This window comes from Blastomyces dermatitidis, assembly GCF_000003525.1.
Source record: "Blastomyces dermatitidis ER-3 genomic scaffold supercont1.14, whole genome shotgun sequence".
Taxonomy (NCBI): domain Eukaryota; kingdom Fungi; phylum Ascomycota; class Eurotiomycetes; order Onygenales; family Ajellomycetaceae; genus Blastomyces; species Blastomyces dermatitidis.
In genome coordinates, this window is record NW_025544787.1 from 334151 (window position 1) to 357808 (window position 23658).

The 23658-nt window shown below is 49.1% G+C and overlaps 10 protein-coding genes and 1 non-coding gene across 11 annotated transcripts; 7 read left to right on the forward strand and 4 right to left on the reverse strand.

The window, feature by feature from the left end:
• The first annotated feature begins 248 nt into the window (after nt 1–248).
• Nucleotides 249–2620, forward strand: BDCG_09171 (acetamidase). The gene is made up of 6 exons (XM_045424963.1): nt 249–333; nt 401–682; nt 807–828; nt 936–1208; nt 1267–1461; nt 1542–2620. Exons 2-6 carry the CDS (start codon nt 432–434, stop codon nt 2436–2438), a joined length of 1638 nt encoding a protein of 545 aa, XP_045273556.1. The 5' UTR covers nt 249–333; nt 401–431; the 3' UTR covers nt 2439–2620.
• Nucleotides 2549–4066, reverse strand: BDCG_09172 (gluconate oxidoreductase). Its single transcript, XM_045424964.1, has 5 exons — nt 3749–4066; nt 3488–3663; nt 3034–3394; nt 2898–2954; nt 2549–2837 (listed from the first exon to the last, which is right to left on the reverse strand). Exons 1-5 carry the CDS (start codon nt 3755–3757, stop codon nt 2679–2681), a joined length of 762 nt encoding a protein of 253 aa, XP_045273557.1. The 5' UTR covers nt 3758–4066; the 3' UTR covers nt 2549–2678.
• Nucleotides 3906–6045, forward strand: BDCG_09173 (Arp2/3 complex subunit Arc16). The gene is made up of 4 exons (XM_045424965.1): nt 3906–4636; nt 4745–5322; nt 5424–5527; nt 5601–6045. Exons 1-4 carry the CDS (start codon nt 4531–4533, stop codon nt 5752–5754), a joined length of 942 nt encoding a protein of 313 aa, XP_045273558.1. The 5' UTR covers nt 3906–4530; the 3' UTR covers nt 5755–6045.
• A 200-nt stretch (nt 6046–6245) lies between these two features.
• Nucleotides 6246–9065, forward strand: BDCG_09174 (FAD binding domain-containing protein). Its single transcript, XM_045424966.1, has 6 exons — nt 6246–6986; nt 7062–7707; nt 7788–7923; nt 8000–8146; nt 8226–8553; nt 8692–9065. Exons 1-6 carry the CDS (start codon nt 6930–6932, stop codon nt 8752–8754), a joined length of 1377 nt encoding a protein of 458 aa, XP_045273559.1. The 5' UTR covers nt 6246–6929; the 3' UTR covers nt 8755–9065.
• A 236-nt stretch (nt 9066–9301) lies between these two features.
• On the forward strand, nt 9302–11969 carry BDCG_09175 (replication factor C subunit 4). The gene is made up of 5 exons (XM_045424967.1): nt 9302–9595; nt 9713–9933; nt 10017–10116; nt 10215–10637; nt 10717–11969. Exons 1-5 carry the CDS (start codon nt 9507–9509, stop codon nt 10946–10948), a joined length of 1065 nt encoding a protein of 354 aa, XP_045273560.1. The 5' UTR covers nt 9302–9506; the 3' UTR covers nt 10949–11969.
• Nucleotides 11970–12109: 140 nt separating this feature from the next.
• BDCG_09176 (aspartic-type endopeptidase) lies at nt 12110–15055 on the forward strand. The gene is made up of 3 exons (XM_045424968.1): nt 12110–12707; nt 12829–13147; nt 13239–15055. The coding sequence occupies exons 1-3, from the start codon at nt 12504–12506 to the stop codon at nt 14153–14155; spliced, it is 1440 nt and encodes a 479-aa protein (XP_045273561.1). The 5' UTR covers nt 12110–12503; the 3' UTR covers nt 14156–15055.
• On the reverse strand, nt 14865–16966 carry BDCG_09177 (uncharacterized protein). The gene is made up of 2 exons (XM_045424969.1): nt 16529–16966; nt 14865–16452 (listed from the first exon to the last, which is right to left on the reverse strand). Exons 1-2 carry the CDS (start codon nt 16885–16887, stop codon nt 15324–15326), a joined length of 1488 nt encoding a protein of 495 aa, XP_045273562.1. The 5' UTR covers nt 16888–16966; the 3' UTR covers nt 14865–15323.
• A 36-nt stretch (nt 16967–17002) lies between these two features.
• On the forward strand, nt 17003–17114 carry BDCG_17929. The gene has a single exon. It is a non-coding gene; the product is annotated as a tRNA-Gly (tRNA).
• A 174-nt stretch (nt 17115–17288) lies between these two features.
• Nucleotides 17289–19969, reverse strand: BDCG_09178 (amino acid transporter). The gene is made up of 2 exons (XM_045424970.1): nt 18509–19969; nt 17289–18423 (listed from the first exon to the last, which is right to left on the reverse strand). Exons 1-2 carry the CDS (start codon nt 19544–19546, stop codon nt 17599–17601), a joined length of 1863 nt encoding a protein of 620 aa, XP_045273563.1. The 5' UTR covers nt 19547–19969; the 3' UTR covers nt 17289–17598.
• On the forward strand, nt 17600–22198 carry BDCG_09179 (cytochrome c mitochondrial import factor). The gene has a single exon (XM_045424971.1). The coding sequence runs from the start codon at nt 20105–20107 to the stop codon at nt 21335–21337; it is 1233 nt and encodes a 410-aa protein (XP_045273564.1). The 5' UTR covers nt 17600–20104; the 3' UTR covers nt 21338–22198.
• On the reverse strand, nt 20042–23499 carry BDCG_09180 (phosphoserine aminotransferase). The gene is made up of 2 exons (XM_045424972.1): nt 22277–23499; nt 20042–22199 (listed from the first exon to the last, which is right to left on the reverse strand). Exons 1-2 carry the CDS (start codon nt 23033–23035, stop codon nt 21627–21629), a joined length of 1332 nt encoding a protein of 443 aa, XP_045273565.1. The 5' UTR covers nt 23036–23499; the 3' UTR covers nt 20042–21626.
• Nucleotides 23500–23658: the final 159 nt, after the last annotated feature.

The following is a 23658-nucleotide window of genomic DNA, read 5'->3' on the forward strand; positions in this document are numbered from 1 at the left end:
AGGGGCGGTTTAGTTAAGCACTTTTGAGTAGGGGAGGTCCCACACTCCAGTTAAGAAGCCCCCATTTTTGGTTAAATCCCATCCATACGGACAGCGCTGTATTGATACAGAAATATTCCGTTATTACAGTACACACCTGACCGTACGGAACACCCCAGCCGGGCTCGGCAATCGGCAGTTGGAAAGCCGAATCGCTATCGGGCTGCCGTCCAGGGCTACCTCGGCGATCGCAACCTCGATACCAGAGAGCAGCTTTGTATGATGCCAACAAAAAAAGGCAAAAAGGAAAGGAAAAGAAAAGAAAAAGAAGGAGGTAAAAAAGGGTTAGAGAAGGTTGGTGAATATTTATTTTTCAATTCAGAGGATATTTTTCGCATAGAAAACTAACGAACGTACTCAGATCACAACAAAAGTAGTTGCCGTCAATCACAATGAGCACCCTGAAGCCATGGGAAGAAATTGTCGCCAAAAAAAGATCGCTCAGGGACAAGGCTCTGAATCCTTATTTTGTCGATGACATCCATCTCAGGCCCGAAAGAGTAGCAAATGTTGCGGATAGGTCTCGTATCGAGCCCCAGGCTGCTCAGGCTATCACTGAAATCGACAGCATCGAGCGATTGCATGAGTCCGTCGGCCGGGGGGAATTCACTGCTGAGGATGTCACGCTGGCATATATCAAGAGGTTGGCAAGCTTCTCCTATACCAATCAATCTACACCTCTCTTGTCGTGTTTGTTTGTTTATGTTAGGAAGGAAAGATTCTTCCCCTGGATTTCATTTCTGACTAAATAAAAACCAACCCCATAGAGCAACAGTGGCACATCAACTGGTTAGTACGCGCGATACTAGATCGCCAACATATTTAAAATTTCTTATTTTGGCGCTCGTTGATAAGATTCCTCCTAATGAGCGCGGACGGGCCATTTCTGCATGTAGACGAATGCCCTCACCGAAATAGTATTTGAAGAAGCGCTCCAGCAAGCCCGGGAGCTTGATAAATCGTTCAAAGCAACGGGCAAGGTTAAGGGGCCGCTTCATGGCATTCCTGTCACACTGAAGGACCAGTTTGATCTCAAGGGCGTCGATTCAACACTGGGGTATGTAGGGCGTTCCTTCTCGCCGGCGGCTGAAGATGCTGCTCTGGTGCAGATTCTGAAGAGCCTAGGGGCTATCATTCTTTCAAAGACAAACCTACCCCAGAGTATCATGGTGCGTATATGATAGTGTCTCAAAAGAATATGATTCCCGTACTTATAGATAGTTTTAGTGGTGTGAAACCGAAAATCCCCTTTTCGGCCTGACTGTGAATCCACGCAACTCTAAATTCACCCCTGGGGGCTCGACTGGTGGAGAAAGTGTCCTTCTCGCCCTCCATGCCTCGATTTTGGGATTTGGAACAGATATTGGCGGCAGTATTCGGATCCCTCAGCATATGTTAGGCTTATATGGGCTGAAACCGAGTGTAAGTTTCATCGATCCATAATCACTACCTGCCACAACATATCTCCATCTGTATATATTCTGACAATCTCACGGAACCAGAGCGGCCGTTTGCCCTACTATGGCACCGCCGTCTCCACGGAGGGTCAAGAACACGTTCCGTCCTCTATCGGGCCCATGACCCGCGATCTCTCGTCCATAATATACATCTCCCAACACCTCGCGAACTCGCAGCCATGGGCCCTCGACCCGCGCTGCGCCCCGCTCCCCTGGCGCAACGAGGTCTTCACCGAAATCCAATCACGCCCCCTCGTCATCGGCCTCACCCTCGACGACGGCGTCGTAAAAGTCCACCCCCCAATCCAGCGCGTCCTGCACGAACTATCCGCCAAGCTCCAAGCAGCCGGCCACGAAGTCATCCCCTGGAACACAGACGGCCACCAAGAATGCATCGATATCATGGATACCTTCTACACCGTCGACGGCGGCGAGGATATCCGCAACGACGTCATGGCCGCCGGCGAGCCGTTCCTCCCCCATGTTGAGAGGCTCGTTAACAGGGGCAAACCCATCTCCGTCTACCAATACTGGCAGCTGAACAAGCGCAAGATCGCCGCGCAGAAGCGGTATCTGGATAAGTGGAACTGGGTGCGCGGGCCGGAGTCGAATCGGATAGTGGATGTGCTGCTCGCGCCGACGATGCCGCATGTCTCCGTCCCGCATCGGTGCTGTCGCTGGGTCGGGTATACGAAGGTGTGGAACTTTTTGGATTATTCGGCGCTTACGTTTCCTGCTGGTGAGGTTTGTAAGGAGAGAGATAGACTTCCTGTTACGCCCTACAAGCCGCGGAACGAGCTTGATGAATGGAACTGGGGGCTGTATGATGTGGACACGATGGCAGAACACCCGGTTAATCTGCAGATTGTGGGGAAGAAATTGGAGGAGGAGAAAGTGTTGGGTGCTGCTGTGGTTATCGAAAAGGTTATGCGGGGATCGTAAGAATTGGTTCTTGAGATATATTAACTATTCTTTCCAACGGCACTGGATATTATATAGATATAGAATAGTCTTATTATCGTCTCGTCCCTACATGAAATGAATGAGAAAGAGTTGAAATAAAAGCTTAGAAAATAAACTAGCAAGCGAATTTGAAGAATAAGCATACTGTCACGTCGACATGGGATTTGATAGCTTCCATTTAATTTATATACAGGTGATCATTCTCCTTGACCAAATGAGTTACCATTTCGTGACGCCTCCATCCACACAAATATCCTGCCCAGTCATATACGAACTAGCATCACTTGCCAGAAACACACAAGCGCCCCTAATATCATCGGGCTCTGCTAACCGGTGGTTCATGATATCGGTCTTCCACTTCTCAATGAGGTGAGGGAACTATCATGAGCGGGTTAGATCACATCATTCTAGGGGGGAAGAGATGGGAAAATTACTCACTGCAGCCGTCATCTCCGTCCGAACATATCCAGGCGATACAGAATTAACTCTAATACCCTATTTCAAGTAGACACAGCCATCAGTTTACATTTCCCAAAATCAATCAAGAGAGAAGAAACGAAAGACAAGAACATACATAAGGCACCAACTCCTTCGCAATAGCCGGACACATCGCCTTCACAGCCCCCTTGGTCCCACAATACGCCGAGCTATTCTGATCCTTAATCGCCATGTAGCTCGCAATGCTCGCAACCAGCACGATGCTACCGCACTTGGTCTCGTTGGCAATCATCTGCTTAGCGGCCAGCTGCGCTGTGAAAAACAGGCCCATGACATTTGTGTCGAGCAGTTCCCGGTGCGCTTCGTAGGTGTATTCTAAGAAGGTAAGATGTCTGTTTATGCCCGCGCAGGGCACGCAGATGTCTAGTTTGTTATCGAAGTCGATGCTGAAATTGGCAAACCCGTCTTCTAGGGAGTCTTTGGAGCTGACGTCGACTCTTTTTTTTTGTCAAGTTGAAAATGGTTGTCAGTGCTTTCTTAAGAGGGAATTGATATATTTCTGATTTTGTTATATTGATTTATGCCCTTACTTGTAGAATGCAGTTCTGACGCCATATTTATTGGCAATGCTGTGAAATCCTTCAGCTGGATCTATTACGTCGAAAATAGCGACGTCTGCGCCAGCTTCTGCGAGGCCCTCTGCAAAGGCCAGGCCGCATCCTCGTGCGCCGCCTGTTACCAGAGCTGTACGGCCCTTGAGAGAGAACTGAAATAGGATTTTAGATGGTGGTTAGCTATAGATAGACATCTGAAAGGCGAAGGCCAGATGAGGTACTTGGTGGATTCCTTACTCTAGACATTGTTAAGGAGTTGAAGTATATGGATAACTATGAGTTGCTGAGTTTCTTCAAATTCACGAATAGATATGGATTTTGCCTGAATTACACTGTCCTTTGATTCCTGGGCAACTTAGCTCTTACAAAAGTAGTAAATAAAGGTAAATCAAAAATAAAAGGAAGCTGCCCCTCCTCCAGTCACAGAGCTTGCACTATCTAAATAATTGATCATCTCTCCTATGTATCTCTTCTACAAACCGTGCCGCTTAGAAATGATAACCAACGCCGAGTGGAACCAAGCCCCGGTTCTATATCACTCGCCATCTGATTGCTGCTAACTACGCCGTGGCCATAATTGAAATCCTTTCTGAACTTTCACAGACCCTTCTCGCCATCCCACCAAACCCCCATTTCTCGATCATGGCACCTAGCCCTAACTTAGTCAATTTGTTGCAACCCCGCCCTCGGACATTGAGACTCCAACGGCAAGATGCAGACGGCATGCTGCGGGGTGTATTATTTCTAGTTGAACCCAAGAGTTGGCACGAAGATTCGCGGCTCTCAGGATACAGGTGGCTCTTTTGTTCTGAATCAGTTGCGGACTAAAGTCTCATATCTGTGGAAGTGATCGGTCATTTTTCCTATTTATCCCTTAAGCTTTTTCATTTGAATTTGACGGTCTTCCTCGTACTTCTCGATCTAAGAACTCGTATCTGCGGGACAATTTTGAAGTAAAATATAAACCCTTTGGCATTAAACATATCGAAAACTCAGCGTATCTACCACCAAGCAACAAAATGGGCAAAAAGCGAGTTCTAGTCAGCTACGGCGTTGACATCGATGCCGTCGCAGGTTGGCTAGGGTCGTACGGCGGTGAAGATAGCACAAATGACATCAGTCGAGGTACATGTACAAACCAAAGAGAAATTACTCTGAACAACACTCCCATTCCAACCTTGTAGGCCTTTTTAAAAGATATTCCTCTTCTATCTAACACATCATCTACTGCAGGCCTCTGGGCGGGCACAATCGGCGTCCGCCGCCTCCTCAAACTCTTCGAAAGATACAACATCAAAGCCACCTGGTTCATCCCCGGCCACTCCCTGGAAACCTTTCCAGAAGAATGTGCCATGGTGCGCGATGCCGGCCACGAAATAGGGCTCCACGGCTACTCGCACGAGAACCCGTCCGACATGACCGTTGAACAGCAGCGCGACGTCCTCGACAAGACCTACCGCCTCCTCACAGACTTCTGTGGCAAGCCGCCCCGGGGCACCGTGGCGCCCTGGTGGGAGACGAGCGCCGAGGGCACGGATCTGCTGCTTAGCTATGGCATTGAGTATGACCATTCGATGGCGCATCATGACTGCCAGATGTACTGGCTGCGAACGGGGGATACGTGGACGAAGATTGATTATACGAAGAAGGCAAAGGACTGGATGAAGCCGTTGGTCAAAGGCCAGGAGACCGGGCTTGTGGAGATCCCGGGCAGCTGGTATATTGATGACTTGCCGCCGATGATGTTTATTAAGAATTCGGCGAATAGTCATGGGTGGGTGAATCCGAGGGATATTGAGGACATTTGGAAGGTGAGTGTCTATTTTCTTCTTCTTTTTTGCATTTTTGCCCATCCCGGATTCAGCACCATCTGAGCATTCTTTTCTAATGTCTTGTTGTCCTTTTTGTATAGGATCACTTCGACTATTTCTACCGTGAATACGATGAGTTTATATTTCCCATGACGATCCACCCCGACGTCTCTGGCCGGCCACATGTCCTTCTCATGCACGAGCGGTATGTTCCTTTTTTTTCTTTTTACTTTTTCGCCCCTAGTAGATAGAATACTGACTACAGACAACTAATCTAGCATTATCGAGCATATCAACAAGCACGAGGGAGTGGAATGGGTAACATTCGAGCAGATGGCAGACGATTTCAAGAGTAAAAACCCAGTTCCAGCAGGGGCAAAGATGCCAGCGCCGCGCGGGGAGATTCTGAAGAACCCGCCATTGAATCCATGATTAATTGACCAGCTAATACTACCAAAAAACCACCTGGAGATAGTTGTTGGTATAATTTGATCATTCTTAGTTAATTGAGCAAGTTCCATAATCACAAGTCGATAACGAGCCACTTTTCTGCAACTACCCATGCCACTCTTGGAAATAATGTAGCCACATTCATTTTCCAATATTTTTGCCCATCTTTTGTTTTAACTACATAAGTTATATAGTAGTATATCTGCCCCGCAATGGAAATTAGCTTTCAGCCAGTGACGTAACGCGGTTCGAGCTTAAAAAATAGAGTTTGCTGATTGCGGGGGTGCGTATTTTATTCCCGGGGGCGTGTAAATTGTGTAAAATTAGTAAAATACACAACCCCCATTCTTGAACCCCTGTTGTCACTGTATCGTATCGGCGGTATTCTCGTTCAATTACTTCAAATACTGTATTATACATACACATACGAAAAGCCGCCGAGGTATCAAGAATACATAGCATGTACCCCTGATAAAGCACTATCTCATCTCTGCAGAGATCTATACGGCGGTTGCCCTCCACTCTGCCATGTTCCATTTTTGGGGCAAGCAGGACGTACGCTCGTTCCGCTGCGGCAGAGTGGCAGAGAATGGTAGTGCACACCAACCGTGGGATGCTTGCTGCTGCTGCTGCTGCTGCGTTGCGACACACTAAGCCCTGGTCGTCAATGGTCAGTTGTGGTGATTACCGGCACTCGAGATTAGCTTGCTCAAGGTTGGGCGGGCTTGAGGGCTTGAGGGTTGCGGGCGGGGAGCTCTCCTTATTTCTGTTTTGTCCTGGCCTTGTTTGATGTTGGAGCTTCCACCTTAAGAAACCAGGAACGACGACGGCTGAGAAGCAAGAGGTAGAGGAACGTACCTTAAGATGTATCATCTCATACGTTGCTTTGGGAGCTACAGCTGGTTTGTTTCTGGGGATTTTTAGAACGAAAGAACTACATCTACTTGTTTTGCTTACTCTCGCTGGACGCCAAAGTCTTCCTGGTGGCTTGTTTCCTCGTCCCTCAACTTGAAAAAGCTATCGGCAGATCTTCAAAAACGGAATAGAAGAAGTGACAGGATATACCCTATTCGAACAGGGAGCTATAGTAAAGATATCTTCAAGTTCCCTGCTTGCGTTTATCTTCTGTTTTCCTGTTCATTCATACTCCGCGCAATATGTCTCCCATACCTGTCAAACAGATAGAACACCACGATGAATCATGTAAACTAAAGGTTTCCTCTCCCCCCCCCCCAATAACCCAATAAACCCCAATACCACCGCTGTCTAACAAATCATCACCCCCTCAGATCGTAATCGTCGGCGCCGGCCTGGGCGGCCTGGGTGCTGCCATCTCCTGCCTTCTCGCTGGCCACAACGTCACAGTTCTCGAAGCAGCCCCCCAGATCGCCGAAGTAGGCGCCGGCATCCAAGTGCTCCCCAATAGCTCACGCGTCCTCACCACCTGGGGCCTATCGGAGACGCTATCCAAATATGCCACATGGCCGCGCCAGTGCAACTTCCGTAGCTGGAAGGGTGAAATCATCTCATCGCTGGACTTCCATGAGTCCCAGTCCCAGTTCCCCGGGACCTGGTATGGCGATTTCCACCGCGCGTCGCTGCACAAGTGTCTCATGGACCGGGCGGTGGAGCTGGGCGGCGTGCTGCAGTGTAATGCTAAAGTTGTGGATGTGGTTGTGAGTGCGGATGGGACGGCTGCGACAGCGGTGATGGAGGATGGGAGGCGGGAGGAAGGGGATTTGTTGATCGGTGCGGACGGGGTGTTTAGTCGGCTGTCGGAGATTTTGCTGGGGAGACCAAATCCACCGACGAAGACGGGAGATTTGGCGTATCGGCTTCTCTTGTCGACGGAAGAGATGTTGAAGGATCCTGAGCTCAGGGGGTTTGTGGAGGAGCCGCAGGTTAATTATTGGTTGGGGCCAGATGCGCATGCTGGTAAATCACGGCGACCCCCCCCTTTTCTTTTATTTGTGTTGGTTTTATGAGAAATTTTACGATGCTAATCTTCCGGATAGTGAACTATGTCCTGCGAGGAGGTGAGCTGTTCAACATGGTTCTCCTAGTACCGGACGATATACCAGACGACGGCGCTGCAACAGTAGAAGGAAACGTAGAAGAAATGTGCGCAGCGTTCAAAGGATGGGATCCCAGGTGTGTCAATATTTGCCTCAGCTCTTACCATACACATCATCCGCCTAATTGACTAACTCTTAAAAAACCTCCATAGAATCGAGAAACTCCTTAGGCTCTGCAAATCTGTCCACAAATGGCGCCTCTGGTACCGCCTTGGTGAACACGACTGGACCCATCCATCCGGCTCGTGGACTCTACTCGGAGATGCGGTGCACGCCACTCTCCCCTATCTCGCATCAGGGTAAATGGCCCCTTATTTTCCACTCCCCAACCAGATCCAAATAACCACAAAATACCTAACGCCCCCCACCCCCTTACAGCGCCGGCATGTCCTTCGAAGACGGCAGCATCCTAGGAGAATGTCTATCCCGCCTCCCCAACACCCCCAACACAGATAAGAAGTCCCCCGCCTTCCTCGCGCAGAAACACCATGCACTCGCCGTGTATGAAGCGTGTCGCAAGACGCGGACGAAGATGGTCGTCGAGCGCGGCAACGTGCAGCAGTACCTATACCACCTACATGACGGGCCGGAGCAGGAGGAGCGCGATCAGAAGATGCGCATGGTGCCGACGGAGGAAGGGGAGGCGCTGGCGTGGAGAGATCCAGGGCTTGCGCCGAAGTTACTCGGGTATCAGTGTGAGAAGGATGTAGGTCTTTTTTCTTTTTTATTTGCCGCCTACGCTCACCCCTTTTTCTCGGGGTTATATAAGTTTTCCCCTTGAACATACACGCCTGCCATGCAATCCCCTATAGTGAACCAACCTGAACTAACAAATCAAACCCAGGTCGAATATCACTGGAACATCGTATCGGTCCCGTCGTCGAACGTGAGAAAGTCAGACACCTGAGGAGGCGCGGCTTTGAAATGACAGAAATTTTTCGATGGGATGGTTCTACGCAAATGCGAAGATCAGACGTGAGATAATAGATGGAGAGAGAAGGAGAGAGCGAGCTGTTTAGGCCAATAAGAGTAACGAATTCATAGAATTACTGGACAGATATGACATGATGAACAGGTTTTTTTTTTTTTTTTTTTAAGTGGAACTTGATAGTTAGTTACCTACTGTAGTTAGTTACTTGATGCTCATGGACATTTCTGGGGCGTAGTGACTGACACAAGAACGGACATGACTAGCATGTAGCTAAGAAATAGTACTCCTCTTGAAGCATTATTTATGTTACTCCGTCTTGCCTGAGAATGCGGCATCTTGTCCAAAAAACAATTATCATAGTATCCCTTTTCGATATCCCAGACAGTAAGCCCTAATATCCGCTTTGGGAAGTAGTTCAGGAAAAGACCCCGAGAGAGAGTGACGACGTTTCCAGATGATTAGATCTTTTCTCTCTCTCTTTTCACTTCTAGTTCTGTATTCTTTTAGTTATTTTATATTTCTTGTTTACCACAGATTTATTATATAAATGGCTCTCGAATTGAATTTAATCCATAACTTCCAAGGTTCCCAGCTCGCACACGTGATCGCGACGCGTCGAGGCTAAATTGATTTTCCGCAACCGCGTCAGAAGGAACAAGACCAGACGAGCGAGAGTAATGGTATAAACCACAGTGCTTGAAGTATTATTCCACATTTCAGATTTCACCATGGATAAGCCAGAATCGTCATCAGCCCAGGCGAAGAGAGGCCTGCAGGAAAACCTCGCTGGAGCCCCAGCAGACTATGAATTGCCATGGTGAGAGCACCCTCCCTTTTCCCATAGATACACAGTAGAATCAGAGGAGGACTGCGTGATATAGGAACAATTAGGACGAATTGACAGCTAATTGCACACATATATACATATATACAGGGTTGAGAAATACCGGCCTGTGTTCCTAGATGACGTCGTCGGAAACACAGAGACCATCGAGCGGCTAAAAATCATCGCCCGCGATGGCAACATGCCGCATGTTATCATCTCGGGCATGCCAGGCATCGGGAAGACGACTTCGATCCTCTGTCTGGCGCGACAGATGCTGGGGGACGCTTACAAGGAGGCTGTTTTGGAACTTAATGCTAGTGACGAGAGGGGTATGTTATTGTTGCCCATTTTGCCTCAATGTGTGGGATGGGCGATGGGGATCAGTTATGCTCACTCGGCTGATCTCTCTCAGGCATCGATGTGGTTAGAAACCGAATAAAAGGCTTCGCGCAGAAAAAAGTCACCCTCCCCCAAGGTCGACATAAACTGGTCATCCTCGATGAGGCAGACAGGTTCGTAGACACTTCCCGTCCCTCCTAATTAATTCAAAATCGCGTCCGCTTTCCATTTCCCATCCACATCCACTGACCCAGACCATATTACTTAACAGCATGACATCCGGCGCCCAGCAAGCCCTCCGTCGAACGATGGAGATCTACTCCACAACCACCCGCTTCGCCTTCGCCTGCAACCAATCGAACAAAATCATCGAACCCCTCCAATCCCGCTGCGCCATCCTGCGCTATGCCCGCCTCACAGACGCACAGGTCCTCAAGCGGCTTACGCAGATCTGCGAGGCGGAGAACGTAAAGCATTCCGAAGACGGGCTTGCAGCGTTGATATTCAGCGCGGAGGGCGACATGAGACAGGCCATCAACAATCTACAGAGCACGTGGGCTGGGTTCGGGTTTGTGAGCGGCGATAACGTCTTCCGGGTCGTCGATAGTCCGCATCCGGTTAAAGTGCAGGCGATGATTAAGGCGTGTTGGGAGGGGAGGATCGATGTGGCTTTGGATACGTTGAACGAATTATGGTAAACTCCCTCTTCCTGATTTTTTCAATTACCTGTACTTTTTACATATGACTGACAAACATCTTATTCCGGTATTCAGGGATCTCGGCTACTCCTCGCACGACATCATCAGCACGATGTTCCGCGTGACGAAGACGATACCAACGTTATCTGAACACGCCAAGCTAGAATTCATCAAGGAAATCGGCTTTACGCACATGCGGATATTGGAAGGGGTGCAGACGCTCGTGCAGCTCAGCGGCTGCGTAGCAAAGCTCTGTCGGATCAACATGAAGCCTGAGAGCTTCATTCCTTCGTCGTCGAAGAAGTAAAGGGCCCCGTTGAAGTAACGGCCTGACCTGGCCTACCTACAAAAATTACCAATATATTGCTCCACTTGCCGATGTGTCTTCCCTCCATCTAGTCTAGCTTACGCGCAGAGAAGAATCGAAAGAAGTTGGGGGGGTTTGGGGATCGGGGATATCGGGCGGTAGGTAGGGGATCATTCATATTCCCTCCAAAACTCCAAAATGACGACCACGGGGATGAAATTAAATTAATTAGATTGATGGATGGATTGGGTTACCTGTTGGTAATGACATCGCTACTACTCCCCTGTCTTCAGGCGCTGAAATCTAGATCGGTCGGGTCCGTGGAACTTGTTGCCAGCCAACAACAACTGCAGCCGAGGGGGAAGAGAAATAATAATGACATTAATGACAGATTTACTTTATTTCTACATATCCGTTTCGGGTAAGATACACCAGAAGTTCAGTGACGGGTTAGTTGATGAAATAATATACTTATTATTATATTATATTATGTCCTCACCTCACCATGCCTCTCCTTTTTAGTCGATGGTTAAATAATAGTGTGTGGGTATGGATGTATATGATGTTGAGTAACATATTGTTGTTTGTTCCCTTTGGACACAGCAATATATAGTTAATATTTAATACGACTTCATGGCCAGAGCGGGCCAGTCCAAACGGCTTGTCTCGACTCTCCAAGGGGTTCGAACGGGTTTGATACGACTCATACGAGGCGCGACAGACTTGACAGACTGACGAGACAGGAGCTCAGAAGGAAGATGGGAGAAGACTCGTCTCAGCGGTCTGGTTTGGGGAATTTATCTACAGCTGTTATACGTATTTAACTTGTTCATGGGCATGACAAATAAACTGACCATGTTGTCCTTTTCTTCTCATTCTCATTCTCTATAGTCTATATCCAGAATGACGCTCTATCTCCATCTTCATAAGCTCAAAGTCTGTTCCCCCGCAAACCACCACCACTCACCACTCTGAGTATCTTGAGTTGACTCTCCCAGTAACTAGGTGGCTGAGAAGCTAGGCAGGCGTTAGGTTATAGTTAGTTAACTATAGGTTAGGGCCGAATAGCGCCGAGAAGCCGCCTTCAGGTGCTCGTATTTGCCTTTTTTTTAAAAGAAAAATCCTGTTTGGCATAAATAGTTCGCTCACCATGGATTCTGTTGTTGTTACGTATTCTCATTTTATTTTTTTATTTATACCCATTTTTATTTACTCTTTCTTCCGTACAGATTTTATTTGTGTATATAAATTCCACTATCTTGTATGAAACCGACTTCTCTTCATCCCACACCACACCGTTATTATACTCCGTATCCCAATTCTATTCCATTCCACCTTCCGCCCAACGATTGATCTCTCTGTCATTTAGATATCGCTTTCCATTGCCCGAGCCGCGGGTAATTGTTCGGAGCTGGTCAATCACATCGCTGCTCCTTCTGCAGTCCGGCAATTCCAGCATCATTTCTGAATCGATTGATCAACCCAAGGAGCAGCTGTTTATACACATGTATATACATACATACATACGGAGAGAGCTATAGAATAGCCGTGCGCCATGCGCGGTACCGCCGCCATCTGCACGCTGGGTACAGCGCTGCTGTCCGTCTTGCCCGCCATCAATGCCATCGAACTCGTTGCAAGAGACTCCCCGAGCGTGGTTGGCCTCGTCATCGAGCGGAAACATGTCACCAACCCGATTCAAAGAGATCAGCTAAGAAAAAGGAGAAGTAAAATTGTTGAACAGCTGCTGGACAATGAGGTATGCACTTCGCTTTTCCTCTTCCATATCTATCACATCCCTCCCCAGAGTCTCTGTGATTGAATATATACATATATAAATATATATACTAATCACGGCGCATAAATTGCACATACACCAGGAAACGCTATATTTCTGCAACATAACGCTGGGAACTCCAGCGCAGCACGTGCGTATGCACATCGACACGGGCAGCAGTGATCTCTGGTGCAATTCTCCGAACTCAGATCTGTGCACCCAGAGTGGAGATCCTTGCGCAGAGGGAGGGACTTATGACCCGAAAGCCTCATCTACCTATCAATTTACCAATTCCCTTTTCAATATCTCGTACCTCGACGGCTCCGGCGCAAGCGGCGACTATGTGACGGATACGCTGAGCATTGGGGGTGTTTCGTTAAACGACTTCCAGTTCGGGGTGGGATTAGACTCTACTTCGCAAGGTATGTGCTTGGATTTATATTCGATAAATAGGAGAAGGGGGGAGTCAAGGAACAAGAATTTGAGGGAAAACTATCTAACCTTTCAAAACAGAGGGAGTCCTCGGTATCGGATACCCTGCGAACGCAGTACAACCGGCTCGGTATGGTCAAGCACCTTACCCAAACCTCCCCTTCGCCCTCGTCGACCAGGGACACATAAAATCACCTGCCTATAGCCTCTGGCTCAACGACCTCGATGCTAGCACGGGTAGCATCCTCTTCGGCGGCGTCAACGCTGCGAAATTCCACGGCACCCTACAATCCCTCCCCATCCTCCGAAGGGGTGGCCAATACATCGATCTCGTCATCGCTCTAACGGGCCTATCCATCTCAGGGAACGGCGTTGACCAAGAACTAAGCACAGGCAGCATGCCCGTCCTTCTCGACTCCGGAAGCAGTCTCTGCTACCTCCCCGATCAACTCGTCAGTGCCATCTACAGATTCGTCCAGGCCATCTATGACCCATCATCCGGCGCCGCCTTCATCCCCTGCCGCTTCAAATACGCAGACGTAACCCTAAACTTCCGATTCTCCCCCACCCTCACCACCGCCGTCCCCATGAACGAACTCATCCTCGACATCGGCACCGCGGTCGGCATCGACAGGCCGTCCTTCAGCAACGGCGAGCCAGCCTGCCTCTTCGGCATCGCGCCCTCTGGCGGCGGCACCTCCATCCTCGGTGACACGTTCCTCCGCAGTGCCTACGTCGTCTACGACCTGGGCAACAACCAGATCTCCCTCGCCCAGACCAACTTCAACTCCACGGGCAACAACGTGCTGGAGATCGGCACGGGGCCCGGTGCCGTGCCCTCGGTCACTGGCGTGTCTAGTGGTGCACCGCCGCGGACGACGGCTACGACCACGAGCTCGAAGGCGTGGGCGCGGCCGACGGCACGGCCGGATGTGAAGATAGGGGCGTTGGCGGGGTTGGTGGGCGTGGGTGCGGGCGTGGTTTTCGGTGTAGTATAGTATAATAATGATGATTATGAAGTTTGGAATAGTATTTTATCTCTGCGTTTTTTGTTTGGTTACTTTGGGAGTCCTGGTTATTTTGGAATTTTATTCATTTCCCCCTTTCCCCCCTTTTCCCGGTCATTTTATCCCCTTCTTGCATAAAACGTTTGGGAGGCTTGATATGCATTTCTCCTCTTTTATTTTCTTGCCTTTCTTCTGGTTGTCATCTTTCTGTCTTATCATTTAATTGCTTTGAACGCACACTCCAGGCACAGACTCACAACACAGTTCATACCTTGCTCTGCACACGATATGTATGTACTATTCATGAAACCAGTGCATACGAAACTGGAGACCACAAAAGTGGAGATAGAAAGGGAATATGAGGCTCTTGATAGAGGTAAATAAAAAAAAGGCGCGGACGCAATTCTTTTCTCTCTCTCTCTCTCTCTCTCTCTCTTTGATTTTTTTTTTTAAATTCGCTTTCTAGTCCTCAAGTTCTATTTAACTCTTGATATTGAAAGAAGAAGAAAAAATAATAATTAATTAAATAAAGTATAGAATAAAGAAGGGAAGGAAACAATGTTCTGATCTTCTTCATCATCAATTCACTTGCAGAGGAAATATAACCTCTAGGTATATTTTTGCAAATCATCCTAAGAGAACGAAAAGGAGAACAAAAAGAAAATTAAAGAATAAAACTCTCCGAATTCCTCGCGTGGGCCTCCCAACCATTTTAAATATTTGAACCGTAGACAGCCAACTAACTAGTAGCTACTTGGGCACTCGAATGATCAGCGAGCTTGTGGGAGAGCCGCAGCTTCAAGATCCATGGACGTGGAACCTTCAACCTGAGAGAGAGAGAGAGAGAGAGGGTGCTTTAGGGCCGACCCAATTGGCGGGCCAGGGTTATGATCTTGAGGAGGTGGAGAGGGCGGATTTTGAGACTTTCTGTCTTTCTATTGCGTTCCTTTTCGCATTTCGGAACGAGAGTTTAACAGATGGGATCTGGGAGGGCGGTAAAAACATCTGCTTCGTCTGTACACATGTATTCCGAAGCCGTTATTATCGTAGATTATATATATGTCACTTTTTTAATGTACCGTACAAGAACCCAACTGCTTCTATATATTATACAAACAAACAGCTCTCTTCCTCTATATCATACATCATACATCATATCTCACTTCTCCAGAAACAAGCCCCGTCTAACAACCACCGCCCTAGCCCCTCCATCCTCATCCTCATCATCATCACCATGACAGTCTCCCCGTTCCTCAAACCCCAGACCAAAACCATAACTATTACACCCCCAAACCTCCACACTCACCTCCTCACCATATCCCAATCCCCCCAAAAGCCTCCTAGCCATATCCGAAACCCTCCCCGCCTGCCCCTTATCCCCACACTCAAGAACAACAAGATCAGCACCCACCCACGACAGACCCATGGAGAGTATATGTGGGTAGAAGATATCTTCTTGCCGACTGGCAGCTGCTATCTCGTTGATGTTTATCACCGGCTTCTGTTCGGATGTCGGGTGGGTAGAAGGTACCGCAACAGTAGCAGCGGCGTTATTACGATTGCAAACAGTGGTTGAAGATGGAGCAGTATCCCTGCCGTATTCCGCCGTGTTCGTGCCCGTTGCCGTTCTGTGATGACGTTGATGATGATGATGGATGATGGCCCGAGGAGGCGGCACGAGGGCTAGCTTTGGCTCGAACTTGCGCACGCTGCGGGTTGTGGTGCCGTTTGTGAATTGCGCCGGGGAGATATACGGTGGGTTGGAAAGGAGGATTGTTATTGTATTTGTATCCGTTTCTGGCGATGTTGATGTGGGCGTTGAAATGTTGCTGCTGCTGCTGCTGCTGCTGAAATTACCTCCAGCAGCTGTGGTGAAATGAGCAAGTTTCCCCCCTCGCCATACCGCATTTGATGCTAAGTGCAGATTGTCGCCTGCCCCAAGCTCGGAAAGTACATCGCCTCTCACAAACGAGACCTCTTCCCTTGCCCTTTCATCTAGCCTTCCAAGCTTGATATTATGCTTGAGATTATCTCGTGCTAATCTCAGCGCGCGGGGGCTTATGTCCACGCCGCGTATTTGTAGCTTTGGGAATACGGGACTGAGCAGGGAGTGGAGAAGGAGGGGAATGCAACCGGTGCCTGTGCAAAGATCAAGAATGCGGAGATTTGGTAGGTGTTTAAATCTATCGTGCTCGTGCTCGTGCTCGTGCTTATGCTTTCGTTTGGCGGGCGCAAATTTGGAGAGTAGCAGGTTGGCCACGCAGGTCGTGTATGCTTCCGTTTCTGGCCTTTGATAATTAGTATGCATGGAAATTGAACACCTACTTGGAGTAAATATATGCATTATAAAAAGAAAACACCAACCTCGGAATCAACACCCCCCTCCGGCAGAGTATTTCCAACTCGCCAAACGGCTGATCGCCCAGGATATACTGTAGCGGTACACCCCGTGCACGCTGCTGCACCATCCTCCGCAGCCTCAATTTTGAGCTCGCATTATTATCGTCCTTGCGATGCCTCCCTTGAGCCATTGGCCCGCTCTCTGCCTTCCTACCATGCCAGTCCCCGTTTTTACTTCCCCAGCCCTCAGCACGGGCGTACTCGCTTAGCCATCTCAGCTCGTTCTGGGCTGAGGGCAGATCTCGGCATTCGCGGAGAAGGAGGGGGAGGAGGGGGTTTAGTGAATATGCGAGGCGGAGGAGGGAGGGGGATAGACGGGGCATTTATTATATACCTGGAGAGTGTATATATATGTATATAATGTAGGTTGACCTGGTTTTAGTTGGACGGTTAGTATCAGCAGTTATAATTCCAAACTCCGAAGTTTGCCAGCATCCAGCGTCGGTGGTCCAATGGTTAAGATTCGACATTCCCATGATCACTGCGGAATATATCGATAGTGTCAGCTTCTGACTATGTCGAGACCCGGGTTCGATTCCCGGCCGACGCATCTTTTTTATTATTTATAATTTTATTTATTTACTTACTTATTTATTTCATATTCTCTTTATACATTAACAACAGTTAATGGAAGTTGTAAGAAATTTTTAATTGATCATCAGGATCATTTTGGGCGTGAATAAGGTTTATGGATGACAGATGACAGTTATCAATACTAGAAAGGGCGTGGACAAATAAACCAAACTACGCGGAACTGAGCGATAGGGTTTATCTTGCCAATTGAAGAATTGAAGAATAAAAATTAAGTATATTAAGTTACTTAACAGTGTTATAATAATTGTGTTGGTTTTACCCCATGACCATCTTGCAATCGCCCACAATGCGCGATCGAAATGTATTAAAAATGTCTATCCCGAAAAGAGCTAATGTTCTAACAGAATGCCCATCCCATTGTGTTACTAATAATGGGTAAAGAAACCTCCTAATATCTATATATATATTAAGTAAGAGGAATAATACAACGAGGATAACCCTCACGACCGTCCCCATCTCTTCCAAAACTTCCACCATCCCCCTTCCCCCTTAAACAGGCTCTTCCCATCCCTCCGCCGAATCCGCCAAAAATATACTGGAACGCCTGCCACGTTAAACCCAAGAACAAGCAGTGTCTGCAATGGCTCCGCAAACACCGCCCGACTCAGCAAAAACAAACTAACACAACAGAACACAATCGGCGTCGTAATCCATGTCTTATACGGCCGTTCCAAATACGGCTCTCGGATGCGCAGCACAATTAGTCCCAGCACCGTCAGGAAATAGAACGTGTACCCCGCCACGCCGTAGAAGGTGACCAGCGTCCCAAACTCGCCGACGGAGAGGTAGATGGCCGTCAGAGTGAAGTTGAACAGCATGGCATAGATGGGCGTGTAGCCGATGCCGATGTCATCGCCGAAGAGGCTGATGAGGGCCTTGTGGAACCAGGAGCGGTGGCGGAGACGTGACCCAGCCGAACTGGCGGCGGAGCCTGCTATGCCAATTTTTCCGAAGATGGAGGGTAGGTAGCCCTCGCGCCCTGCGGCGTAGATGAGTCTGCCGGAGGTAAAGGCGGTGGCGTTTAGGGCGCCGAAGCAGCTGGCGGAGACGACGAGGGCGAGCACGAGGGCGCCGATGGGTCCAAAGACCTTCCCGCCGAATTGGACGGCGACGGTGTTGGTTGCGTTTATAGTTGAAGAGGGTAGAACGAAGAAGTAGGAGATATTTGCAAGCATGTAGCATAGGATGACGGCGGGCATTGCGGTGTGGATTACTCGGGGGAGATCGCGGCTGGGGTTTTTGAATTCTCCCGTAACGTAATTTGTCTAGATTCTCACGGGTTAGTTAGTGCATCTACAAGATAAATCGGGCGGGCAACTGGGGACAAAGATTAAAGAAACAAAGACATACGTTATCCCAACCGTCAAACGCCCACAAACCCGCATATAGAGCTACCGCCCAGCTTGAGACATCGGTGCTGGTTCCCTCAAACCAGCTCGTTGTCCGCCATTTCCGATCCGGCTCGCCATTATATGACAGTCCCGTGGCCGCAACAACGATTCCAATGATGGTAACCCCAAGTAGGGCCAAAAACTTGAAAAACATAAACATGTCCCCAATGCGCGTACCCAGGCGCGTGGATATGCAGTTTAGGCCTGTTACAACAGTGAGACCCAGAATGGCCACTCCTTTATTAACCCAAGGGCTAATCGCCTCGACATCCGCCCCGACTATCGCCCGCACAACGTACTCGCCAAATATAATAGAGATGATGGCCGCGGAGCCCGGCTTCAGCACAAATACTGCAGACCAGGTAAACAAGAATCCGATCAGCTCCCCAAATATCTTAGCCAGATACACCTGCGCACCGCCATTCAGAGGTATCGCGCCCCCTAGTTCCGCATAACTCGCTCCGCCGGTCCAGGCCAGAAGGCCCGCAACAGCCCAGACAATCAGCGAGGCGCCAGGGGAACCCGCGTTCGAATTGACCCGGCCGGGAGACGAGAAGATGCCCGATCCGATCACCAATCCGATAATCAACGACAGACCGTTCAAATACGTCAGTGTCTTGTGTCTTTCGAGCGAGCCGTCGATGACGCCGTTGTGGCGGTCTAGCGAGAGGACTGAGGGCGCACCGAGCGGGGCATAGCCGCCCACGGTCTGTGAGAGGGGGAAGAGGTTACTGCCAAAGTCGAAGGCGGAGGAGACGGAGTAGGATCGTGCGTGTCTCGGGCGTGAGGTGTCGTAGAGGTGGTCGGAGAAGGGGTCTTGGTTCTCGAGGGAGGCTTTTCGGGAGGAGGATATGCCGGAGGGTGAGGAGGAGCGGGAGCCGTCTTGTCCGTCGTCACCAGTACGGGTCCCAGAGGAGGAGGCGAGAGAGGCTAGCTCAAGGGAATCTCTGGACGAGTCGCCAACAGGCCATCTTGATTCCCTATGGGTAACGGTCATGCTTCGGAGGATGGTGTGGTGTGCGTTGTCGTTATTTGAGGGGGGTTTATATGAGCGCCTAGGAAGAGATCACGTTCAACGTTGTCGCCATTCCAGAGAAGACTGGTTCTAGGTGGATGCGTTTCAGCGGGTTCTACATTGGGTATCAAATCATGAAGTCGTAGACAGAGTAATGTATCCGAGTTGCTGTTTGTTATTGTTGTGGCTGCTGTTGTTGTTGCTGTCTGCGGATTGACGTTGTTGATGTTTGTTGATCTGAACAATTGAATTTTGGGCGCATCAAATACCAGAAAAGGAGCAGTTGAGGAGAACATGGAGATACCTTGCCGCTAGTGCACTTCTGTAGGGAGATCGCTGTACTCTTTGGTACTACTCTGGTCATAAGCGCCGACCAAGCTTTTTGCGGGAAACCAAAAAGAAGAGAATAAATAAACTAAAACATGTTTAAAGAAAAAACTAAAACCAATCGCATTTCTATATAAACTACGGAGTACTCTCATTCATCTCCCTGGTATATCCCACCCTCCTCCGCTCTTTTCTAGCGAAACAACTTTATAGATGTCCCTCCTTCAACCTGCGAAGCGTCTCCGCCTTTCCGCCCTCCCATCTCCCGCTGCCCATTGTCGCCGAAGTGTCTCCGCTGTCTCCGCTGCCTCCGCTGCCTCCACGAATCCCTCTCCCCCAAAGCAACGAAGATGGCTCCGGGTTACAATAGTCACAGTCGCTGCCGCTGCCATTGGCGCCTACGTTCGATATGAAAAAGAATCGTCCACCGCAACCCTGAACCCATACACCTTCACACAATATGAGCTAGCCTCTAAAACGCCTGTCTCCTCAACCAGCAGCATATTCACCCTGCGCCCAGTGAAGCCAGGGAATAATGATGTGGTGTACAAAGATGCTTGGCAGAGGGGTCTATGGAGTGTCCAGTTCAAACAGCCACAGCTACAGATTGGACGGGATTACACGCCTCTGCCTCCTATTCCTGCGGCGAGGGTAGAGGGGGCGGGTGGGGAGAAGGAAGGTGGTGGTGGAGGAGGGGGAGGAGGAGGAGGAGGAGAGACAGATGACGGCGTCTTGCGGTTTCTGATCCGGAAAGATCCCTACGGAGAAGTATCTGGATACCTGCACAATCTGCCGATAGGTGCAAGGCTGGATATTCGTGGCCCACGGTTGGATTACATATTGCCCGCTGATGTGGAGGAGATCCTGTTTATTGCTGGCGGGACGGGGATTGCGCCGGGTCTTCAGGCTGCACATGCCCTGTTTAGAAATAATAACAAACGACCGGACTTGAAGAAGACAAAAATGCATATATTGTGGGCTAATCGGCGGAGGGAGGATTGTCTGGGAGGCGTAAATGACAGTCCTGCCGGGCCAAGCGCCGGTTCACTGCCATGGTGGAAACGGGTTTTCAGCACAAACAAAGATTTGTCTGTAACGGAGCACACCCCGCAGACCGCAATTGCGAGGAGCCCTACGGTCAGATACCTTGAGGAGTTGAAAGCTCAGTATCCAGGCCTGCTTACTGTTGATTACTTTGTGGATGAGGAAGGGACTTTGATTGGAAGCAATTCAATATTGAATTTTACGAAGCCGGAAGCGGCAAATGAGATACAGAAGAGGAGTGCCGGTGCTGCGAGGAAATTGATTCTTATATCTGGGCCTGACGGGTTTATCAGTTACCTGGCAGGGCCTAAGATGTGGAGTGGAGGACAAGAAATCCAGGGTCCGCTCCAGGGTCTTATACGCCGGCTGGACTTGAAGGATTGGTCGGTCTGGAAGCTTTGAGAAGATCGTCGACGTCCGACATATTTCAATTCTGTGATTAAAAATTTCCATCTTCTCTTGGGCTCTTTTATTTATCTTGGTATATCCTGGTATATTGCATAGCCTTGGAGTCTGGTTGAATATATCTCCAGTGCACGGTATTCCTTTACCTTCTCGGTCTCTTTCTGTTCATCTACCTTAAGATCTAACCATATCTTGTTTTCATGTTGAAGCATAATCATCTCATCTTAAAAAAAAAAAGGCGAAAGGCGTGAAGAGAGGGTGTTCTTCAAGAAATATCACAGCCAGCTTACTCCCGCCCATTCGCAAAATCCTCCAGATAAACCGCCAATTTCTCCACATTCTCCACTGGTACGGCATTGTAATTGCTGATCCGGATACCACCTACGCTGCGGTGGCCCTTTAGACCCTGAAGAAGCCTCTTCTCCGCCCCAGCCAGGAACACCTTCTCCTTCTCCGCATCCCCGCCATAGACACGGAAGCAAATATTCATCCTACTCCGCACGCTCTTATGTGGTACGACGCCGTAAACCTGCGGATATTTATCCAACGTAGCGTATAACAGCTCTGCCTTGCGGTTTGCAATCACTTCCTGCCCGCTGACCTTCTTATCTCCGTAAGTCTCCACCAGCTTGGCCATAACCTCGCCGGCGATCCAGAGGTTGAATATAGGCAAGGTGTTGTAGAGAGAGTTATTTTTGGCGATAGTGGCGTAATCGAACATGATGGGGCCGGGGAGCCCGCCAATTTCTAGTTTACGAAGAAGCTCTGGAGATGGTGTTGCTGTGTGAGGTGGCAGAAGCGATTTCCGGATAATAACCACGGTGATTCCAGCGACGCCAACGTTCTTTTGGGCCCCGGCCTGTGAATAATAAGATTAGTAAAATGATATATATATAAACATAGAAAGGAATCGTAGCTGCCCTGCTTAAGACTTACAAAAACAGCCGCAAACTTCCGCACATCAACTTTCCTGCTCAAGAAGTTCGAACTCATATCCGCAACAACCAACCGCTCATCCTCCTCAGCAACATCCCCCTCGGGCGCCTCCAAACACGTCGGAAACCCTTGAAACTCCACTCCATCCACCGTCTCATTGTCGCAATAATATATAAAGGCCGGCGCACCACTGCCGCCCTCCCGCCTCGTCTTAGTAAGCTTCCACTCCTTCTCGGCCGGAATCGTCCCAAACTTCCCCCCATTCCCCTCCCGCGCATCACACGCAGCATTCACAAACTGCTTCCCACATAGCCTCTGCGCCTCCTGCATCGCTTTCAGTGACCACGAGCCCGTCACCAGGTAATCCATTTTCAGCTCCTCGCGCACCATCCGCTTCAACTCCGCCTCCACGAACTCCTCGCCATTCCCTTCCCTCTGAGCCTGAGCTGCAAGAGCCCGTCTTCTCCGCTCAACCCACACCCCGACCATATTGTACACGACGGCACTGAACTCCCCAGTCCCGCCACCCTGCATGAAGAGGATCTCATAGTCGTCCGCGGGGATATCTAGAAGTGTTACCAGGTTTGCCTTGGTGTCGGCGAGGATTTTGTTAGCGACGGGTGAGCGGTGGGAGATCTCTGCTAGGCCTAGGCCGCAGTCGTTGTAGTTTATTAGGGCTGCCGCGGCGGATTCGATGACGGGGGTTGGGAGCGGCGCGGGGCCTGCGCCGAAGTAAGAGATGGAAGAGCGGTTGGGCATTTTACTATATTTCAATTATGTAGTTTCCCCTTGTTTTCTGTTTTTGCCAAAGTTATATTGTATATTTCAATAGTTTGGTTGTTAGATGGCGAAGCTCTAGGAAGCAGCGTGGGGTGTAATAGGATATCAAAGGCTTGGCAGACGGCAGGACAATATAATGTGATGGTGGGGCAGATCGGCTGTAGTTATACAATAATAATAATAATAATGCTGGACGAATGGCCTACAATTGAAACCAACTGGCTGGGAATTGAACCTGTGACAATTTCTTGGAAGAATCAATGTGGACATGAAATGCATTTGAGATCATTGAGATAGATACCCTCTTTATAAGTGACTGTTAAACTCTTGAGTCATACCAATCAATGTTATTTCTTTACTTCGTACCAGGGCGGGTGGTTTTGGATAGCTAATAGCTATGACAAATGGTTCAGAATGTGACTGTAACAATTCATCTAACGAAATGATCTACGGATTTTATCCCCACGGCCAATTAGAATATTTACAGGGTTAGGTGCACTACAGTAGCCAATTACCCAATCCTTTAGAAAGTAATATATATCTGTACCGTACCTCCGTATGGATGAGAATAAATTTTGAGAGCTGCGGCGCTAGCACCTCTG

Bases quoted from the DNA above. Each gene is read 5' to 3' on its own strand.
- BDCG_09177 (XM_045424969.1), bottom strand. From the start codon at position 16,887: ATGCCCCGTCTATCCCCCTCCCTCCTCCGCCTCGCATATTCACTAAAC. The intron at 16,453-16,528 runs GTTGGTGTTTTC...TAATTATCAAAG, and splicing joins AGGGGGGTGTTGATTCCGAG to GCCAGAAACGGAAGCATACA.
- BDCG_09179 (XM_045424971.1), top strand. From the start codon at position 20,105: ATGTCCCTCCTTCAACCTGCGAAGCGTCTCCGCCTTTCCGCCCTCCCA.
- BDCG_09175 (XM_045424967.1), top strand. From the start codon at position 9,507: ATGGATAAGCCAGAATCGTCATCAGCCCAGGCGAAGAGAGGCCTGCAG. The intron at 9,934-10,016 runs GTATGTTATTGT...GATCTCTCTCAG, and splicing joins TAATGCTAGTGACGAGAGGG to GCATCGATGTGGTTAGAAAC. The intron at 10,117-10,214 runs GTTCGTAGACAC...ATTACTTAACAG, and splicing joins ATCCTCGATGAGGCAGACAG to CATGACATCCGGCGCCCAGC.
- BDCG_09171 (XM_045424963.1), top strand. From the start codon at position 432: ATGAGCACCCTGAAGCCATGGGAAGAAATTGTCGCCAAAAAAAGATCG. The intron at 683-806 runs GTTGGCAAGCTT...CCAACCCCATAG, and splicing joins ACGCTGGCATATATCAAGAG to AGCAACAGTGGCACATCAAC. The intron at 829-935 runs GTTAGTACGCGC...TTCTGCATGTAG, and splicing joins CAACAGTGGCACATCAACTG to ACGAATGCCCTCACCGAAAT.
- BDCG_09173 (XM_045424965.1), top strand. From the start codon at position 4,531: ATGGGCAAAAAGCGAGTTCTAGTCAGCTACGGCGTTGACATCGATGCC. The intron at 5,323-5,423 runs GTGAGTGTCTAT...CTTTTTGTATAG, and splicing joins ATATTGAGGACATTTGGAAG to GATCACTTCGACTATTTCTA. The intron at 5,528-5,600 runs GTATGTTCCTTT...CAACTAATCTAG, and splicing joins GTCCTTCTCATGCACGAGCG to CATTATCGAGCATATCAACA.
- BDCG_09180 (XM_045424972.1), bottom strand. From the start codon at position 23,035: ATGCCCAACCGCTCTTCCATCTCTTACTTCGGCGCAGGCCCCGCGCCG. The intron at 22,200-22,276 runs GTAAGTCTTAAG...TATTATTCACAG, and splicing joins GGAAGTTTGCGGCTGTTTTT to GCCGGGGCCCAAAAGAACGT.
- BDCG_09176 (XM_045424968.1), top strand. From the start codon at position 12,504: ATGCGCGGTACCGCCGCCATCTGCACGCTGGGTACAGCGCTGCTGTCC. The intron at 12,708-12,828 runs GTATGCACTTCG...CACATACACCAG, and splicing joins AACAGCTGCTGGACAATGAG to GAAACGCTATATTTCTGCAA. The intron at 13,148-13,238 runs GTATGTGCTTGG...CTTTCAAAACAG, and splicing joins ATTAGACTCTACTTCGCAAG to AGGGAGTCCTCGGTATCGGA.
- BDCG_09174 (XM_045424966.1), top strand. From the start codon at position 6,930: ATGTCTCCCATACCTGTCAAACAGATAGAACACCACGATGAATCATGT. The intron at 7,924-7,999 runs GTGTGTCAATAT...AAACCTCCATAG, and splicing joins TTCAAAGGATGGGATCCCAG to AATCGAGAAACTCCTTAGGC. The intron at 8,554-8,691 runs GTAGGTCTTTTT...AATCAAACCCAG, and splicing joins GGTATCAGTGTGAGAAGGAT to GTCGAATATCACTGGAACAT.
- BDCG_09178 (XM_045424970.1), bottom strand. From the start codon at position 19,546: ATGACCGTTACCCATAGGGAATCAAGATGGCCTGTTGGCGACTCGTCC. The intron at 18,424-18,508 runs GTATGTCTTTGT...GTGAGAATCTAG, and splicing joins CGTTTGACGGTTGGGATAAC to ACAAATTACGTTACGGGAGA.
- BDCG_09172 (XM_045424964.1), bottom strand. The intron at 2,955-3,033 runs GTATGTTCTTGT...TACTTGAAATAG, and splicing joins CGAAGGAGTTGGTGCCTTAT to GGTATTAGAGTTAATTCTGT. The intron at 2,838-2,897 runs GTGAGTAATTTT...CGCTCATGATAG, and splicing joins GGACGGAGATGACGGCTGCA to TTCCCTCACCTCATTGAGAA.